At 48.8% G+C, this 20,070-nt stretch overlaps 2 protein-coding genes across 3 annotated transcripts in view; one reads left to right on the plus strand and one right to left on the minus strand.

Moving 5' to 3' along the window:
• TGFBRAP1 (transforming growth factor beta receptor associated protein 1) overlaps positions 1 to 20,070 on the plus strand; it is a 63,071-nt gene that overhangs the window by 35,267 nt on the left and 7,734 nt on the right. For both annotated transcript variants that reach the window (XM_019428493.2, XM_019428492.2), the window contains exons 5-10: positions 9,726 to 9,808; positions 12,865 to 13,206; positions 14,922 to 14,979; positions 16,813 to 16,956; positions 19,126 to 19,269; positions 19,853 to 20,012. In XM_019428493.2, the coding sequence (XP_019284038.1) occupies positions 9,726 to 9,808; positions 12,865 to 13,206; positions 14,922 to 14,979; positions 16,813 to 16,956; positions 19,126 to 19,269; positions 19,853 to 20,012 (931 nt within the window). The remainder of the gene's footprint in view (positions 1 to 9,725; positions 9,809 to 12,864; positions 13,207 to 14,921; positions 14,980 to 16,812; positions 16,957 to 19,125; positions 19,270 to 19,852; positions 20,013 to 20,070) is intronic.
• GPR45 (G protein-coupled receptor 45) overlaps positions 13,451 to 20,070 on the minus strand; it is a 110,682-nt gene continuing 104,062 nt past the window's right edge. The window contains exon 2 of the transcript XR_008417806.1: positions 13,451 to 14,583. The gene's annotated coding sequence lies outside the window, so the exon portion shown is untranslated. The remainder of the gene's footprint in view (positions 14,584 to 20,070) is intronic.

Here is a 20,070-nt window from a genome sequence, read left to right on the forward strand (position 1 = left end):
AGGTCATGATCTCACAGTTTGTGTGTTTGAGCCCCACATTGGGCTCTGTGCTGACAGTGTGGAGCCTGCCTGGGATTCTCTCTCTCCCTCTCTCTCTCTGCCCCTCCTCCACTCTCTCTATCTCAAAATGAAAAAATAAATAAACAGCTTCATAGTTTACTAAAAAAAGGGGAGGCTCCCCTTTCTACACACCCTCGCCAATATCTGTTGTTTCCTGAGTTGTTCATTTTAGCCATTCTGACAGGTGGGAGGTGGTATCTCATTGTGGTTTTGATTAGTATTTCCCTGATGATGAATGACGTTGAGCCTCTTTTCATGTGTCTATTGGCCATGTGCATGTCTTCTTTGGAAAAGTGTCTGTTCATGTCTTCTGCCCATTTCTTCACTGGATTATTTGGTTTTTTGGGGGTTGAGTGTGATCAGTTCTTAATATCTTCTCCCATTCCGTCAATTGCCTTTTGATTTTGTTGATGGTTTCCTTCCCTGTGTTCCTGATTTTTGAAAGTGAGACCAATCTCCTAGTGTTCAGCAGGGGGCAGCAGAGGCAAAAAGAAGAGAGCTCTTCAGTTCAGGACTGATGCTGTGCTGAGTATACTTGCCTCTGCAGCCTGTGCATCAGCTCCTGGTGGGGTGGCCGGGCTAAGAAGGGTCAGGATCAGACCTCCAAGACTCTGAGGCCTGCCCCTGCCCTGCTTGCTCTCGGCCCCGTGAGCTGTCCCAGTGGACGTGTTGGGTGTCTAGGTGGGCCACACATCGGGGTGCCCCCTCTTTGCATACACACATGTGCACACGTTCAGCATGCAGCATTTTCTTATGGGAAGGTGCAGTGTTCTTTGTGTGATCTTTTCTCCCTCGCCTCTCCTTTCACCAAGTAGCAATGTCCAGTCGATATTTGGCTCATATTAGTCATCGTCTTGCTCAGGTGTCATCCGAGTGTCATCTTAGTTTCTCATTTGGAGTTTTTTCCTTTCTAACATGCTCCCTGCCGTCTCCTGGTTGCTGCAACCTTGTATATCCAGACCTGGAAATACACCTTCAGAATATCTCGAATTCACCCCATATTCCCAGTGTCTGTTGCTACTGCTGACAATGCAGACCCTTCTCCTATTTTGTATGAATTATTTTAACTGCCTCCTTTGTGTGTGTGTGTGTGTATGTGTGTGTGTGTGTGTGTGTGTGTGTGTGTCTGTGTGTGTGTGTGTTTGGTCCATACTCCATGCCACTGTGGGAATGATCTTTTTGAAATACAGACTCCTTTGCCCAGAGTGCTCCAGTGGGCACCTCATCCACACTTTTTTTTCCTTCCCCTTTTAAAGAGAGCACATGCGTGAGTAGGGGGCGGTGGGCAGAGAGACAGAGGGAGAGAGAATCCCAAGCAGGCTTCACATTCAGTGCAGAGCCCTATGTGGGGCTTGATCTCACGAGCCTGGGATCATGACCTGAGCTGAAACTAAGAGTCAGACACTCAACCGACTGAGCCACTCAGGTGCCCCTCATCCGCACCCTTGAAGCGCCCGTGGTCTGGCCCGACCCACTTCCATGAACCCGCATTCTGCCTGAAAGGGTAGAGGGGGCAAGGGAGCCAACAGTTCTTGAGCCCTTCAGCATGCAAACACTCAGCAAGGCATTTCAAAACATTTTTAATTCTCGAAACGATTCAGAAGTAATCCACACCACTGTCCGAAGACGGGAGGCAGGACAGCTGAGATGGTTTCGTGTGTGACACCTATCTGGTCGCATCAGCGCTGGCCCCCTAAAACAGTGCTTCACCCTGTGTGCTTTCACACACCTCCGCTTTCTCCTTTGCCTGACTTAGTATTTATGCTCGTGTCCATTACTGGGGTGCACGTCCATACTCGACAGTAAGATTCTCTCTCCATCTCTGCCCCTCCCCTGCTCGCTCTCTCTCTCTCTCCCTCTCTCTAATTTAAAAAAATAAATAAAAAATAGCATGTCAGTTTTGTGTCACTGACTTCTGAACTAGGGAGGGATTTATCAAGAAGTTTAACTCTGGGACCGGGATTAAAAGAAGAATGCTTCTAGAGATCCCGAAGGGCAAGAGTTTAGATCTTTAAGAAAGTCAGGTTTAGGGGCGCCTGGGTGGTGCAGTTGGTTAAATGTCCAACTTTGGCTCAGGTCATGATCTTGCGGTTGGTGGTTCGAGTCCCGTGTCCGGCTCTGTGCAGACAGCTCAGAGCCTGCGGTGAGCTTTGGATCCTTGTGTCCCCTCGCTCTCTGCCCCTCCCCCACTCATGCTCTGTCTCTCAAAAATAAACATTAAAAAAATTAAAAAGAAAAAAGAAAGCCATGTTTAAATTATAGTAAAGTTTAAGACGTCATAAAGCAGCAGTAAGGAGACCTTATATTATAGACGAAGGCTTGTGCCAGAAAGTTCTCTTGATTTGTGTTGTGTGCTATGGATAGTATTCATAATTAAGGTTGAACTCCTGATACCTGTGGTTTTGTTTTTTTGTTTTTTTCTATTTCACGTGAAACTCTTCGAGTATGTCTCTTTAAGAGACAAAATGTCCCCTTTGAAATGTAAACACTGCACGGTCTGCAGAACTCCCTGAAGTCATAACGAAGTCCTTTATGGAACGATGTCCCATCGACATTGACATTTCCCCAGTTGTCCCATAAGTGCTTATGTCCCACCATTATTTCTGTCCCTGGGGGTCCCCCCCACCCCCGCCAGGCTGTGTGGTCAGGTGACTGTGCCTGAGCCACCTGGGAGGGTCCTGTCCTCCAATTGCCACCACATCTTTCATATATGTTTCCAGGGCCCTTTGTTCCATTTGCCTTTTGTTTCCTAGGGATTGCTTTTGGAAATTTAATTTTGTCTCAGAATTATGTAAAATATTTACCTAATTCAGAAGTCAGATCAACCGAAGTCCATTTAAAGGAAGCTACATTCTTCCCTGTCTTTTGGTGTGAAACTTGCAAGTTTTGTTCTAACGGTGACTGTAATAGTATTTACTTTATAAAAGCCTTTTGCTTTTCTCTTTTTCTTGCTGGGGGGAGCTCCTGCTGTCTGCTGGTTGCCCACTTTGAGCAGCTTTTGGAAATAGCTGGTAACCTCTTAGCACCTTGCCCTTCTCTCCCCCAGCACCTGTGTTCAGGTAGCATCCCTCTGTTCCCAGCGGGTCAGCGAGCGTATTGCACTTCGGTTTCATCTCCCCATTTCCCCCTCATGTTCGATGGTCGTATTTTCTCTACTGTCTCTTTCAAAGCCTACAGCCGTCTACTGTCTCCCGTATCTTTATCTGTCTTCGTTGAGGGGAGGTGTGTACCAATCGTTCACCAACACATTTCATGCTGCTGATTCTCCAGTCTTCTGGTGTTTTGAAGCGATCGATCCTCCGGGAGATATCTCAGGATAAGCACATGGGAACACCGTCCCAGAGACTCTGCATGTTGGTTAACAGTTCACCTGCAGCCTTTATGCTTGCAGGCCAGCGAGGCTGGATAGAAAACGTTTGACTCACATTATCTTTCAATGAGGAACTGAAATGAACTCCACCATTACTTTTCAGCATAAAGCATCGGCGAATATTGGGTGACAGTCTGAATTCCTTTCCCTTCTGGGACTTGGTCCTTTGCCTCGAATGCCCAGAGGAGTCTTTCCTTGTCTTTAAAGCTCAGTTTCTCATCGTTAGCACTTACTGGCACATTGGAGCTGGCCATGGCCCCTTCCACTGCCATCCGCAGATGGCCTGCCAGGCTTTCAGGTGGTTCCTGATAGTGGCTTGGGGACTCTGGCTTCTGTGGCCCCACAGCCTCTTTTCCTCTCTGCTTCTCCCCACAGTTTCTTTTTTTTTTTTTTTTAAATTTTTTTTTTCAACGTTTTTTATTTATTTTTGGGACAGAGAGACAGAGCATGAACAGGGGAGGGGCAGAGAGAGAGGGAGACACAGAATCGGAAACAGGCTCCAGGCTCCGAGCCATCAGCCCAGAGCCTGACGCGGGGCTCGAACTCACGGACCGCGAGATCGTGACCTGGCTGAAGTCGGACGCTTAACCGACTGCGCCACTCAGGCGCCCCTCCCCACAGTTTCTAACACCACCCAGTTCCTGTAGTTGGGTGGTGACTTCTCCCCAGCGGCTCGCGCTTTTGGGTTTGTGGGTACGCTGTGTGCCACTCCGTGCTGTTATAAATGTTGTCAGCGAGTTTCTGGTTTTGCTATCCCAGCTGTTTTTGTGTGTTTGTTTTTAACTCATGGTAAAATACACGTTAACATAGAAATTACCATCCTAACCAGTTTTAAGTTTACAGGTCAGCGGCCTTAGGTACGTTGGGCAGCCGTCACCACCAGGCATCTCCAGAACGTCTTCTCCTCTTACAGAACTGAAACTCTGTCCTCATTAAGCACTAACTCCCCCTCCCGCTCCCCGCGGCAACTCAATGCTTTCTGTGTCTATGATTGTGGCCATCCCACGCCCCTCGTATAAGTGGAGTCATGCAGGACTTGTCCTTTTGTGCCTGGGCTTACTTAGCGTGGTGTCCTCAAGGCTCTTCCATGGCATAGTGCCTACATGTCAGAATTTCCTTCCCCTTTGAGGCTGAGTCATACGTTCCATTGTATATATGTACCGCAGTTTGCTTATCCATCATCCACTGGTGGACACGTGGCTTGCCTCCACCTTTTGGCTGTTGTGAGCTGCTATGAAGTAATTGTTCTGTTTTTATGCAGAGGCTGCAAGGTTAAAAGGACAGCCTTGCCACTCTCTTCCCAGATACCTTGGTTCTGGAACATTCTAAAGTAATTTTTCGAAATTTAATAAATTTACATGCATGTACATCCACTCATAAACATGTTCTGCATGGCAAAGCCTACTATACATGAATGAAAAACACGAATTTTTGCAGTATTTGCAGTTTGAAGCACAGAAGGTAGGCTCGTTTCTCTAAAATGTCAGGACCTCCTTCAACATATAAATAAGAAAAACATGAATAGCCCAATGGAAAAATGATATGAACGGATATTTCCTAGAAAATGAAATCACCTGTCTTACAAATGTATGAAAAGATGTGTTGTCTCACTCATACGGAGATGTGCAAATTAAAAGTTCACTAATGCATTTTTCACTCAGATTGTTAAAGACCAGAGGGTTTGATGAGCCCTCATTGAGGGTGTGCGGAATTGGGCCCTCGTATGTATCACTTCTGAGAATGTGAACAGAAGTGGCCTCTGCAGGAGGGCACTTTGATGGTATCTGTCCAAGTTACATGGTACCATTCTCCTAGAGGGGTATTCCATGGATCTAATCACAAAAACGCAAAATAACCAGTGTAGAAGACTTCGTTCTCACATTGTTTGTTCAAAACAAAACAAAACAAAAAAACAACCAACCAGATGCTGCCGGTGGAGGAGTTGTTGGGTCGCGAAGGCTGTTGGGGTGCCACAGAGCCAGGAACGAGAACCAGGCACTTTGTGTGTCGAGGCAGAAGGATGTCTAAAGACAGTGCAGACAGATAGCACTACTAAATTGGGGGAAAGGGTTTGCTCATAAATACCTAACACGTTTCTGTGTAGCTGCCCGAGAAATCGATAGCATCAATGACCTCTGGGGAGCTGCTGGGTGGGGGCTGCAGTAGGAAGGAGACTCTCCAGAAAGCCCCTTCGAATGTTTTCAAATTTGAGCCATATGACTGTATCACATACATTGTAAATCCTAAAATATACAGCAGAAAAAAAATACATGCATGTGTTTAAAGAAAGAAAAAATCGACGAGCAAGTCGGCTTTTGCCCCCAGAACGTCATTTTCCTTCCTAAAGAGCCTTATGTTACTATTTCTTAGTGTATCCTTTGCGAGAGTTTGGACCTGTGCTTTGGGTAGATTTCGTAATGCATGATGAGTTCCTCAGGCCTCCCGCCCCCCTGGCCCCGCCCCCTGGCCTCGCCCTCACTGCCCCGCCCCCCTGGCCCCACCATCCCCACCTTTGGAACTGACCACTTTTCCTGCTCTGCATGCATATCCATTGCACAGCTGCCTTCTGGACCAGGGTTTCCAGTTTGCATTTTCTCCAGACCCTTGCTCTGGGACAGCGATGGGTGTGGGGTGGAAGAGGTTCTGTTTTACAAGTTCACATTAATTGGGTTCCTTCCTTCCTTCCTTTCTTTTCCCTTTCTTATCCCTACACCTGACCAAGCCAGCCAGGTATTTAATGGTGTTTCTTAACTGGAGGATTTCTCAGAGCTTTTACTATACTAATATCTATTGTGATCCCTAAGTAGGCATATATCATATAGTTTTATTATTGTCTTTCTGTGAATTCCCAAAAAGGGATATATGTAAAGTATGTTATTTTATACATTATGTATTTGTATTATATATGCAGGTGTGGGCATGCATGTGTGTATATATATGGCATGTAAGTCCTTTTTAGGTATATATTTTACATACCAACATTTACTACACACACACACCACACATATGTATGTATACACACACACACATCTGTTTCCAAGCTTAATCAGGATGGATTGCCTTTTTTTTTTAATGTTTATTTATTTTGAGAGAGACAGACACAGAGTGTGAGTGGGGGAATGCAGAGAGAGAGGGAGATACAGAATTCGAAGCAGGCATCAGACTCTGAGCTGTCAGCACAGAGCCCGACGAACTCATGAGTGTGAGATCATGACCTGAGCTGAAGTCAGATGCTCAACTGATTGAGCCACTCAGGCACCCTTGGATTGCCTTTTGATTAAGGAGAGAATGTCCTGGAAGCTTAGGCAGGCTACTGTTTCACCTAATATATTTTGAGAAAGGTGTTTCTATTTAGGCAATAATTAAGTAAGAAGAGTTTTAAGATACGTTGAAAAAGCCAGAAACCTAGCACTGAAGTATGTATTACAGGAAAAGGTATGAATACAGTTAAAAGTATAACATTCATACCAATTTTTGTTTAAGTGTTGGCTGTACTCATGTTACAGGAATGATACGTATATACCATATATCCCAAGTCCTCTTGGTCTTAACAGAGCATTGTAACCTAATTAGCGGGTAGTCTCATGTCAAGAGTAGGCTGTCCTCCACATTTGTATCTGGTTGTAATGGCTGCACCTGGCAGTCCCCAACAGATCTGCGGTCATTTTCAGTAGGAAGGGGCTGTGCCCGTTGGCCCTGCTCTCCTGGAGATAAGCCCACTGGCAAAGCCAAAGTGCTGAGCACTTGAGGTGGGAGGGGGAGCCAAGCCTGACCCTAGAAGTGGGCTTTTCTGCCCTTGAACAAGCCTCTTTCTGAATTGAATAGAATCTTCTGTTTCACAAAATTTCTAGTTACCCAAAGCACGAAAGTTAGAAATCTCAATTCAGAAATGTCATAGTCAAAACATAGGTTTTGACCTCAGTTTCAGAGTACATGTGACCTCCCACACCTGGCTGGTTGTGGCGGGGCGGGGGTGGGGGGGTGGGAGGAGAGCTTCTTTTCTGCACAGAGCCCGTGTTGAATGGCACTGCTTAGACATATGTTTCGCTAATGTACTTTCTTGGCCTGGGACTTCTGGCAGCTGCCTTACTCCAGGGGACAAATTAGTAAGTTAAACAGCTGAAAATCCCACTGTTGAGTTAGCTGTGATGTTGGGGAGATAAACAGACTTTCATCCTCCTGGTCTGTCCCCTGGTGGCCAGCCAAGCCCTAGGTCTGTAGTTCAGCATCACCTGAGCAGAGTGCCAGGGACCTGTCAGTCACAGCAGGCAGTCTGGAAAGGAGACAGTCGCTTTCAGAGCACCCGGAACTGGCTGTGCTTCCTCGCGCTTCTGTCCTGTGCTCCATCCACAGCTCCACATCTATGTGCTTGTGTTTGGGATGATGGGACCTCTTTGCATGCCTGTTCTTTAGTCCACCTATGGCATTTGCGGACTAGACTACAGAGAATAACCCCAGATTCTTGGAGATTGGGAGTGTTCACAAAAGTGGTTTTCATCTCCCTCTAGGAAGGGAAAGAGTAGATCGCTGGCCTTTGAGTCCTGCAACTACAAGGAGTCCATTGTCTTTTGGCTGATTTCTCATCAACAGGCCAGGGTGTGATCGAGATTTCTTCTGCTGCAGTTGATGGGTCCTTTTTATCCTTTCTGCTAAGTGGATGGTCTTTATTACCTCTGCTTCCAGAGGAGCTGGCATTCCTATGCAACAGGACCTTGACCACTCCTGTCCACCGCTTATTGTTGGGGGGGGGGGGCATGAATAGGCCAGTTTTTAGGCCACACATGGCTGGTGTCAGGGAAGAAAAACAAAGGCAGGTGGTAAGAAGATGAAAAAGCAGCCTACCTCTTCTGACTTCTCTAAAGGAACTTCTGTGGGGAGAGGGAGGAAATGTTACACTTTTGAAAACTCTTCGAAACTATAGCAAAAGCCCCTTGAAAAGCTGCTGTGAGGGCACAGGAGTGACAGCGTCCAGGTGCTGACCATCTGCAGCTCCTCACTTCTTCAGGGGGTAACAGCACTAACTGCCTGCCATGTACCTGGGCGACTCCGTGAGTGGAAAGAATTGGGCTCTAGCATCAGAAAGATCTGCTCTTTTAAAATCCCGGCTCAGCCGCTTACGACTTCACTAACTTTGGGCTGAGATCTTAACATCTCTGAACAAAGCGTCCCTCCCTCAGGGTTCACGAGTATGGTGGACAGAGCCCTTCAGATCCAGAAGCACTTCCTGAATGGCAGGTGTTGGGGCATGGGGCTGCAAAAATGAATCATGTATATGCCGTGCCTCCAAGGAATTCGTGGCTTCTGTAACAGCACCGTGGTAGGAAGGGGGAGGCATTGAACTCACAGGGTCTGAGACACAATTGGAGTCTTTGTTCATGAGGAGGTGACGGCCTGGCTGTGGGATGGCACCAGTAAGAAAAGAGCAGAGAGGTATGTCCAAAGTGTACTTGAAACAGAGGATGCTTCAAACCCCAACCCTGACCAAGTTGGACAGAGACGTGGAAGGGGTGGAACTAAAACACACAGGCCAGCTCCCTTTAGCGTGCTTTGCTGTTGCCAGATGTTCCAAGAACAAAGGAGTTCAGTGGTCAAGGAAATCTGGGTAGTACTGGATTATAAAAAATCACCCGGCACCTTGATGGCTGGAATTGTCAGGCTGTAGTGTGTGACTGTGGGGTCCTACAGCTCCAGGAAAGGGAATGTGCGGTGTTTCCGCAGCTTAGTAGGAAAACTGGTTCATTTATCCATTTATTGATTGGCATTGGCCCTGTGCCCTGGGGATACTCAGAAGTGAAGTGTCAGCTCTAGAACAATGGAAGCCGGGTGAGCCGCTCCCAGACTGCCAGAGACACTGGAGCTCTTGATTACCCTCCTGAGCAACCAGAAGGAGAAGCGATCACGGCAGCCCCGTGAGCTAAGGAGGAGGAGAACAGAAGATAAAAGAACACATTTGGGAAGGAAATGGGATTTACAGAAAAGATCCATGGGGAAGGTGAAGGAAGAATGGTCAAATAGAGAACAATTTTACTTCAGGAACAAAGGGGTGATTCTCTCTCTCTCTCACACACACACACACACACACACACACACACACACACACACACACAAATATTTTCATCTATGTTGAAAACAATTTAATATATGCCATGTTTTCTCTTTACCTTATAACTTCCGGTTTCTGTGTAATAATGAGCATCTAGCTCATCTAGCTTGGGTTATGATTAGAAAGGTAGTTTCTCCCCACCGCGTTGGTTTCAAGGTACGTCTAAGAGATTAAACCTGTCTTTCCTTGCAGGTAATGTACAGAAGGATTCTGCAGCAGGCGGGGTTCATACAGTTCGCACAACTTCAGTTTCTGGAAGCTAAAGAGCTCTTCAGGTAATTTGAGGTGTTGGTAGCAAGCCCTCCTGTGTGTCCCTCTGTGGTCAAAACATTCACCTAGACTGTGTGGCCGTGATGGGAGATGTCGCCGCGCTTAGCTTGTCCTTCACAGGGAAGTGGTGAGGCTTCTTGACAGTAGCAGCCATCACCAACACTCGTTCCTCGCCCCCACCCCTTAGCCTCAGTTTACTTGCCCTGTGTCCTGAGGAGGGCAGAGGCTGACGAGGGCGTGCCCCTAACAATCCCACGAAGAGAGGAGAAGGGAATCCTGAAGAGTGAATTTAATAACGTGAAGAATTCGTAGGAAAATACTGTTGCCCACTTTTCCTTTCCTTTGGAGATTGCACAGGAAATCAGGGAGCTTAGGAAAAGAGCGGGTGCTTCTGGGAAGACTCATGAAAACTCCTTCCAAAGACTTCACAAGGAGAATGTTCATAAGAACAACTTGGGACATACGTTTCAAAATGTCTAACTAGAATAGATTCTGTGTAGTCTGGAATCATCTAAAAGATAAAATGTGTGCTAAGCACCAGAAGAGATCCTTCACATCCAAATAACAACCAGAGCAGGGCACCGCTGTTTTGTCAGGCATCAGACCCGCCACAGCTCCGACCTCCTCCTCTGGCACATGCTTGGTTGTAGGAGCAGGTATCTGAGTAAAGAAGGAACCACTCAGCAAATCACGATGCCCAATGTAGCTTACACTTCGTAAATTCTGTGTGCTGTTACCATCGGTTCCTGGCAGGATCAGTCATTTCGGGGCTTAGATTCTTTGTCCCTTTGGACCTGGGCGCTTTTCCGTCCTGCCTGCTTTGTCCCTGCAGTGTCGAAAACCTCATTTGGGTCACGGGTACATCTTTCTTCTTGGGTTAATTTGCAAAAGTGGGCGAATGGTCACAATATATTCATAGAAGAGTTCGTGGATTTTGTAATAGACTCGTGTAGAGCCTGTCAGTCATTAATAGAAGGTTCCTGTCTTTCATGCTTCAGCCTCTTACTGGTTTACATTGACTGCTGCTCAGTTTTTGTCAAAAGTGTGGCCGAGGGGTGCCTGGTGGCTCAGTCAGTTAAGTGTCCGACTTCGGCTCAGGTCATGATCTCACAGTTCGGTTCGTAGGCTCAAGCCCCACGTCGGGCTCTGTGCTCACAGCTCAGAGCCTGCATATGCTTCAGATTCTGTCTCCCCCTCTCTCTGCCCCTCCGCCTGCCCCTGCTCGCTCTCTCTCTCTCTCTCAAAAATTAATAAACTTAGAAAAGACAAAAGTGTGGCCGAAGGAATTGACGCTTGAGGAAGACACTTCCAAGACAGACGTGACTCCACTTTCCCTTCCTGTGTCCATGACAGATGTTGCTAATAACGTGAATTTTTTTTTCTCATTGGTGTGGGACATGTCCTCAGACTTCCTTCTCAGTTCAGTGCTAGAAGCCCCAACTGCCAGCCAATCATGGTCGGCACACTGGGGGTCCGTACGCTCTGTGTCTGTTTCTCTAGATGTTACACAGCCTGTCCTTGTGTCCAGTCAGGCCAGCACTTGGCTCAAGCCCCAGAGCCAGAGCGGCAGGGTAAGACTGCACCCGGCTTTTGCGGCCTGCCCATACAAGTCTGGAAACTGGCTGTGTGCCCATTGGGCAGTGCAGGTGCGGCTCCATGGTGTGGGTGGAGGTGCTCTGGGGGACAGTGGAGAGCACGGGCTTGGATCGGGATTTGGCCGGATCTCAAATGGTGAGAAGCTTCCCAAATGGAGTCATGCAGTCATGACCTTTTGAGCTGGATAATTTGTTACGGGCGCGCTCTCGTGCATTGGAGGAGCCCTGGCCTCTACCCACTGCGTGCCAATAGCACCCTCCAGTGGTGACCAAAAGTATCTCCAGACATTGCTAACTTCCCCAGGGAGCAAAACTGCTTCCCTGGAGGACCGTTGCTTTAGGCAGAGGGAACACACAGGAAAGGCTGAGAGGCATGAAGTGTGTAAACTGGAGAGGTGATGAGGTGGTGTTGAAGCCTCGGAACATGAGAGGGACAGTGGAAGCCAAAGCTGTAAGGTCATCGGGAGCAGCTAGGAAGGGCCCTGAATGCCGAGCTCAGAGGTCTGACGTTCATCCTGGGGAGGCCCAGAACCGCAGGAAGTGGGGAGAGGGCAGGAGTGGAAGAAAGGAGGGCCAGAGGCCGGAAGTTGGGGAGGAGGAGACTCAGCTTGAAGGAAGGCGGACGCAGGGAACATCGCAGAAAGTGTAGACCCTGGGCCCTACCTGAGGTTCCCATTCATGTCTGGCGGCCCTGCATCTGTTTCTGCAAGAGGGGCCCCACAGGTAGGGCTGCTTCTGGGCCAAGGTTGAGCCCCGCAGCTCGGTAATGCCACCGCTGTCTTGTTGTGGACAAGATGAGCAGGCGCGGTGGGGACAGGGTCAGTGGTGAAGCTGAGGTGGGATGTCACCAGATGGGCTCCCTGGCCTTCCGAGGGTGGGACACCACACTGGCCATTTCAGCCACAGCCTCATCTTATGCTCTGAGAGGCCGTCGAGAGTCACCACGGATGCGGCCTCACAAATGCTCTCGCGGCTCCTGTTAGAAGATCTCTGAAGGGGATGTTGTAAGTCATGTTCTTGCGAAGTCCCTTCTTTGTGGATGGTGCAGCACACCTGGTTATAGTTTGTGCCAGGAGAAACGTCGGACTGTACCTCGCCTTTGACCGGACAGTGACATGTTCCCTTCACGTTCCTTTCTTGGCCTCGGTTTCCAGGGAGTCCGGCGCTCCCTTGGTGTTGGGACCGCCTTGGGTGTCTTGATGTTGCATGCCGGCACTGGAGGGGGGCGTGTGTGTCTCTCGCCGTGGTCCCCTCTCTGCTGTCGGAATCGCGTGGTGGCACTCCCCTTGGCAGTGCTCTGCTGGGCTCGCACATCCGGACGCTCGCTCTGACGTGCTCCCCCACACATCCAGCTCCCCGTTAACGTGTGCGGGCGTGCACGCCCCCCCCCCCCCCGTGTTGTTTTGTGTGCCTATGTGTACTCTCTCTCTCTTTTTGCTTCATTTAGTTTGACACTGTAATTGCAGAAGCGGCCAGCTTGACGTCCGGGAGCTGATCTCTCTCTACCCCTTCCTGTTGCCCACCTCTTCCTCATTCACACGGTCCCACCCTCCTCTCCACGAGTATGCAGACCTGAACCAGCTGACCCAGGGGGACCAGGAGAAGATGGCCAAGTGTAAGCGCTTCCTCATGAGCTACCTGAACGAAGTCCGCAGCACAGAGGTCGCAAATGGCTACAAAGAGGACATCGACACGGCCTTGCTCAAGCTGTACGCGGAGGCCGACCACGACAGTCTGCTGGACCTCCTGGTCACCGAGAACTCCTGTCTTCTGACAGACAGCGCTGCCTGGCTCGAGAAGCACAAGAAGTGAGTGTTCCCTCCCCACACGCGGCCAGGGGGCCGCACGCTGGCCTTTCCGCCACCACAGGGAGGCTGTTGGGAAGCGGAGACTCATCACGGGACCGCTGTGACACCGTGGTGACAGCCCAGTGCCCCTCAGGGTAGATCCCCCCGGCACAGTCTGCAGACCAACTGGAAGGGTCTTGGAAGGCATTAGGTCTCATACCAGTTCTTTAATGATGCTGACCCCGGCCAGTCAGAGGCCCAGTTAGAAAAGGAAGTGATTCTTAGCCTTCATATCCATAGCGTTCCACATAGAACTCACCCACGCAGGACGCCACGTGTGTGTTGGTAAAATCAGCAGCACACTTGAGTCATTGATGACCGGATTGCACAGATAGATAGACACCCGCATAAATAAAAAGGGGGACTTGGTCTTGTTGGTAAAAGTTTATGGCTTAAAACTCTGCTTTTATTATGAGCACGAGATGGTAGGCAGCCGCCCCTTGCCGTACGCACAAGGGCGGTTAATTGTAGTGACTGACGTGGGAAGAAGGGCCCGTGTCGTCTTCATTCTGGGCAGGTGCGGGAGGGCTTTCTTCAAAAGTGTTGGATGATCCCTAGAGTCCTGCAAGCAGTAAGATGCTTTATCTGTGGTTTCTGTTGTGTATTCGAAGTAGCAGAAGTACTGACGAAATCCCACGGAAACCGCAGGGGTTATAGTGCTGGATCCCGTTCAAATGCCAGAGACAACTCGGGGCTTGTGATCGGCCTCAGCGTGGGTGTTCGCTCCTCCTGGCACTTTCCCTCAGTTTCCCAAACACGCTATGGGAGGGCGTTATTTTGTTTCAGAACCAGAAAATAACACTGATGCCTCATGGTGGTGACTTGGAATGGTAGGGAGCAGACAGGGTAACTGCCTGAGAGGCTAAGGAAAAGAGGAGGGCACCAGCAAATAGTTCGTTTTCTTACGAGTTTGCTCTCGGAGGGAAGAAATCCAACATCCCCCTGTGTTCGCTTCTCCCAGTCCCCAGCTGGGGAGGGGGATGACCGGGAGCAGGACACCCCAGTGGAACTCGGGAGGCTGGAACAGTTCACCACCCGGGCAGTGTCAGTGCCATCGCTAGTCTTTTCCACTCGCGAGGGAGAAAATGGGTGGTGGAGACAGGAGGCCATGGAGGCCCTAAGTCATGAAACCTGAATTGAAGCGCAGGGCCTAGAACCCTGGGTGCCCTCTCCCAGGGCTCACCGCCCCTCCCTGCTGTCCTCCACGGTGGCTGGGTGCTCTTGGCCCGTATTGCTGTCGTTCGTATTCAAACTCCTTACCCCTTCTTTCCGTAATACCTCAGACGGCACACTTTCCGACCACTCTTTTAATACCTTGTGATGGTTGATGGTGATTATCTGAAAAGATACAGAATCGTATTAACATTTGAGGAAATTGTGAAGCCATTCCAAACACGATTTTCCATAGCATATTTATTGTTTTATTTTTCAGCCTATGCTAGACTTGAATACGATCCTTTTTTGGAAGTTGAGGGGGCATACGTTTGCACACCCGAAGTAAATAAACAGAAATGAGGATCTTTTTGTCCTTGGAAATTTGTTGTTGAACTCAATACGAATACGAGGGACCGGGGCGAGGGGCGGGGGGCGGGGGGCGCGGGGAGGCTGTCGCTGGGTGGGCGCCACCCGCAGCTGCTGGCGGAAGAGGGTGCACTTAACGCGGTGTCTCCTTTCAGGTATTTTGCACTTGGACTGCTCTATCATTATAATCACCAAGATGCTGCGGCAGTGCAGGTTAGTGCAAAAGCGTTCCAGCATTACTTAAAAGCCTCTGTCATTTAGCTCCGTGTTACCTGGGGAGGAGATTCCCAAGTTGGCGGAGGCTATTTTGCCCAGTCTACACCCCTTTTTACAGAATAAGAACAACAACTGTTTTAGAAAGTGACCTCCTTGACAAATGTCAGCCAAGGGCTTTCTTTTCCTTGTCTTTACGTCTCTTTCAAGGATATTTTCAAGACTGAGTTTTGAAAATTTAAGAACTAAAAATACAACTTCTTACTGAGCCACAAGGCGTGGGGCACCACTGCCTTATTCGAAAACTAAGCCTGCGAATATCAGCTTATTTATAACCTCCGCCGTTAATGACACTAACCGTTGCCAGTGGGGAGAGTAAATCATTATCCCCATGTCACCTGTGACAGAACTAAAGCTGATCAAGGCCAGTCACTGGCCCAGGGTCACAGCCTTGCTCCGTGGTAGAACAGGGATTTGAACCACGATTCCAGGTGGCCCTGGCAGGGATACTGCACCTGAGATAAAAAGGCATCAATCCCTAGTCTCCTCTGTCTCGTCTCGCCTCTCACGCCTTGTGACAGACGTCATCTCACACTGTCAGGAGACCTTCTCCCCTTCTGTCACTTGGTATGCACTGGTATCGTTCTTTTTCTGTTGTTTTGAGAGTGGCCGAGAACATTGGCAGTAGTCCCCAGGCTAACGTCAGCCCTATGACTTTGGCAAAGCTACACATGCAATCACTGTCATTAACCTGATGGCAGATGAGGTTAAAAAAAAAAAAAAAAAAAGGTTTCTGTCAACACACCCAATGGCCAAGGTAGATTTGGGCGTCAAGAATAACATTTTTATATTGTAAAACACATGGCTATAAGAATTATAGCTTGATGGCAGTCTAATAATAACAGCGGGGCTATAGAGTGGGGTTTGCAAAATCCAAGTGATACGAAATAAATCTTTGTATATGGCAGAACTCTACTGTGAAGAAAATGACATGTTTCCGTGTATGTGTGATTAGGTTATTTGGTTTGAGGAATACAGTGTGGAAGAAACTGGGACCATAAGAAAGGTTCATATGCTAATATCAGAAGTACAGTCTACACCAGCAGCCCTGCTTCTTGGGCCTCTTGCGGGTGGTGTGGTCCTGAAGTATGGCGCACTCGGCAGGTGGGTGAGGTACAGGCGATACGGTACAGGCTGAGGGGCCTCCGTCATCTCTTCCACTCCCTTGTGATGCAGCCTCATCCCGGGTTTCCGAAAGTAAGCTTTGGTTTACACAGCGGGGAAGTTTCTAGATGAAATAGCAAGGGACTTTTATTATTAGCAGCTGTCATGAGCCCCTGTGCACAAGACAGAGCACTAGGGGACAGAATCACCAGTATTTTTGAAAGCACAGTGTCTGACCCTCCTGGTCCACAAAGGACGTCAAAGTCCAGGATCCCTGTGGTGGGGAAGGTGGAAACAGCCCCGCCGATGGAGGCAGGTAGGTTTCGTCTGCATCAAGATGCTGTCAGTGATCGTTTTATCTCATGAAGAAACATTTTTAATACATCTACGTCTTTCCACCTATTGTGTTTACTATTCGTATTACTATGATCTCATTAGAAAGGAAAGAAAAAGAATTTGGTGCTTTATTTTCTTGATGTCCTGGACACCGTTTTCTATATTGCTTTATTCCTCTGAAAAGCTTAAAATTCGTTTAGGCCTTCAAAGTTTAAAATTTGTCCTACTACTTTAAAGGATCAAAAGGCCAAATAAGTAAACGTGTGCCCTTCCATAGGTAATTCTGAAAGGTATGTGACCTTCCGTTTCTTTTTGTTCTTTACTCCTTTCCAGTTATGGGTGAACATTGTGAACGGGGACATTCACGACTCCACTCGCTCAGACCTATACGAATATGTCGTTGATTTCCTTACCTATAGCTTAGACCAGGAACTCGTGTGGAAGTACGCTGATTGGGTCCTGCAGAAAAGTGAGGAGGTTTGTGCTTCATAAATGCATTGGGGGGGGTGGGGGTGGGGGGAGTGATTTTAAATGATTGATTTTAACAACAACCGTCCATGTTGTTCCTCCCCTTCTAATGGCTCATCTTGAGCCTTTGGAATGCCCAGTCTTAGGAAGTTCTGCATTTCAGCACTTCTGAGATACACTGTTCCACACATCAGTGTGGGGCAGGCCCCTTCTGTAGAAAAGCAGAAAGCGTGGCCGGGGTTCCTTCGCATCTTCTGAAAAACGTGTGTGTGAACTCCCATGCCTGACCAAGTGTGACCCTTCTGATTTCTGTGGGCTGGCGCAGGATCAGATGGTCGCCTTGCAGGGCATGGTACCCCGCCTGGGCCACACCAGGCAGACCCATGTCCTGTCTCTGTGCTGCACCCCCTGGCGTGGCAGTCGTGGTTCTGGAGGTAGGAGGGAGCCCTGCGCAGGACTTGCCATCTTGGAGGCTGAGGAAGGGCAGCAGTGAGGAAGCACCCGAGGAAACTCCTGCTGGCTGCAGGGTGTGGGGGGAGTAGCGCATAAGCTCAGGACTCCTCTGTGAAGCCACTGGAGGACTGGAAAAGAGATAGCATCTCAGCCGTCACCGTTAAAAACACACATTTCCTTGGTTCCCCTTGGAGGAGAGAAACTTAGCTTCCTGACTTGGGACCTTCATCTTAAACGTAGAGTTTTCTGCATGTCACATCTGCCTTTGAAAAATCCGAGCTGGGGTATGTTCTCCATGGTAGTCTCTGAACTGGGAGGTCTGAGCCCATGGGCTTCATGTGCTTTTAACTCCCTCTTTACTTGGCCTCTGTGCACACACACCTACAACATACCCTGACACACTCAGGCACACCTGCAACATGGATCCAAAACGGTTGAAAGCTTTGGGCTCCTCCCAGTGCTAATAGATGGTATCAGCATGTCATTCCCAGGATTCTGTGTGCCTGGTGATGAGCCAGCCACTCGACCTGTATCATTTCTTTCAACAACGCCACAAGGGGGAATTACGAGGAGAGCAAAGCTCAGCTCTAGAAACTTCCCAAGGTAGGGGCGCCTGGGTGGCTTGGTCGGTTGAGTGTCCGACTTCGGCTCAGGTCATGATCTCACGGTCTGTGAGTTCGAGCCCCGCGTCAGGCTCTGTGCTGACAGCTCAGAGTCTGGAGCCTGTTTCGGATTCTGTGTCTCCCTCTCTCTCTGCTCCTTCCCTGTTCATGCTCTATCTCTCTCTGTCTCAAAAAAATAAATAAACGTTAAAAAAAATTTAAAAAAAAAAAAAATGAAACTTCCCAAGGTCGAATAGTTGGTACAGCACAGACACAAATCCAGGCTTATAGAACTCAGACTTCACGCTCAGAAGAGCGGTGCTGTATTTCTCGTGTGTGTGTGCGCACATGTGTGTGATAGAATGCCCAGGGGAAGTACAGCATGCCTTTACTTGCCTGCCTGACCCATTAGCATTTCTGTTGAAGATGGAATTGCCACAGGGAGCTCCATTCAACAGGCACAGAAAGGCCGTCTGGAAACTTGCTCAGGGACGGGCCTTGGATCTACATAGATGATCCACATAGTGGATCCCTGTGTGCAGAGAACTGAGTTTACTGAACATTCAGTACTGTATTTGTTCTTTCACTTACTGGCCAGCAAGTGACCATCCTTGTCTGCAGATCGCCTTAATATTACAGAGTTGGTGCCTCTCCAGTTAATTAATGTTTCATTCTTTAATTTCTCACCTTTAAATTTTTTTTTTATGTTTATCTATTTTTTTGAGAGAGGGAGACAGAGTGCAAGTAAGGTAGGGCAGAGAGAGGGAGACACAGGATCTGAAGCAGCTCCAAGGCTCTGAGCTGTCAGCACAGAGCCCAATGCGGGGCTCAAACTCACGAACTGTGAGATCATGACCTGAGCTGAAGTCGGACGTTCAACCGACGGAGCCACCCAGGCACCCCTAATTTCTGACCCTTTTAGGAGAAATTCCGATGAGGTGTATGAGGTTTCCCGTCTTTGTGCTGTGCTCTTTGGTCTTTGCCAGTGCCCCACCCCATACTGTTTTGCTGTATCTCCGTGTTTTTGACAACAGTTTTCCCCAGACATAAATGTCCATCGATTAGAATAAACATAAGATGGCATCCGGAGAAGGAAATAGCTAAATTACTATTCTCCTTTCAGGTTGGAGTTCAAGTTTTCACCAGGAGACCTTTGGATGAACAGCAGAACAGTTTTAATCCCGACAGCATTATCACTTGCCTTAAGAAATACCCTAAAGCCCTTGTTAAGTATCTGGAACATCTGGTCATAGACAGGAGACTGCAGGTGAGTGCCTTTGAACTTGGACTACCACGAGCAGGGCTGCCATGTCCTAGTAGTAACTTAAGAGAGAGAATTTGATCGGAAAGCGTGTTGGCAGATGGTTCTAATGTAATATCTTAAATGTAGATGTTTTCGGTGTTCTAACGTAATAGTTTAAATGCCCTGCTCCCCGGATGCTCAGTCCGTGCTCGTGGATGGTCTAGAGGCCCGGAGGCTAATGAAGGAGAGGCGTGTCGCCTTTTCTTTGCCCTCCATCTTGTATCCATCCAGTTCCTATTTTTTGTCTCCTTTCCTTCCTTGTTTCTATCCTCAAGGCAAATGAGAGGAGCCGTACCTTTTTGGGAAATGCCTAAATCCCGTGGCCCTTCTCAGATGAGAAGTGACCCTTTTATATTTTGCTCGCAGAGTTTAAGTCTGCCTTCCCCGTATTGGCGGTTTCTGAGATGTTTCCGATCCAACAAATATGTCCCGTTCAGTGCCCTCGAGCCCCTGCCCCGGCTCGCCTGGGCACAGGCCTGGTGTCGGGAGCGCCCGCTGGCTGGGAGCGCTCCGGCTTCCCGCCTGCCAACGCCGTCATCTCCCGCAGAAGGAAGAGTACCACACACACCTGGCGCTCCTCTACCTGGACGAGGTGCTGCAGCAGAGGCCCGGCGCCAACAGCAAGGGTGCGGAAGCGACGGAGACTCAGGCGAAGCTGCGACACCTGCTCCAGAAGTCTGACTTGTACCGAGTCCACTTCCTGATAGGTGAGCAGCATCCCGCCAGCCTCTCCTTGACCTGCTCACCTTGGCAGGCGCGGATGAA

This window comes from Panthera pardus, unplaced genomic scaffold (genome assembly GCF_024362965.1).
Source record: "Panthera pardus isolate Hobbes unplaced genomic scaffold, ASM2436296v1 HiC_scaffold_25, whole genome shotgun sequence".
NCBI classification, from domain to species: domain Eukaryota; kingdom Metazoa; phylum Chordata; class Mammalia; order Carnivora; family Felidae; genus Panthera; species Panthera pardus.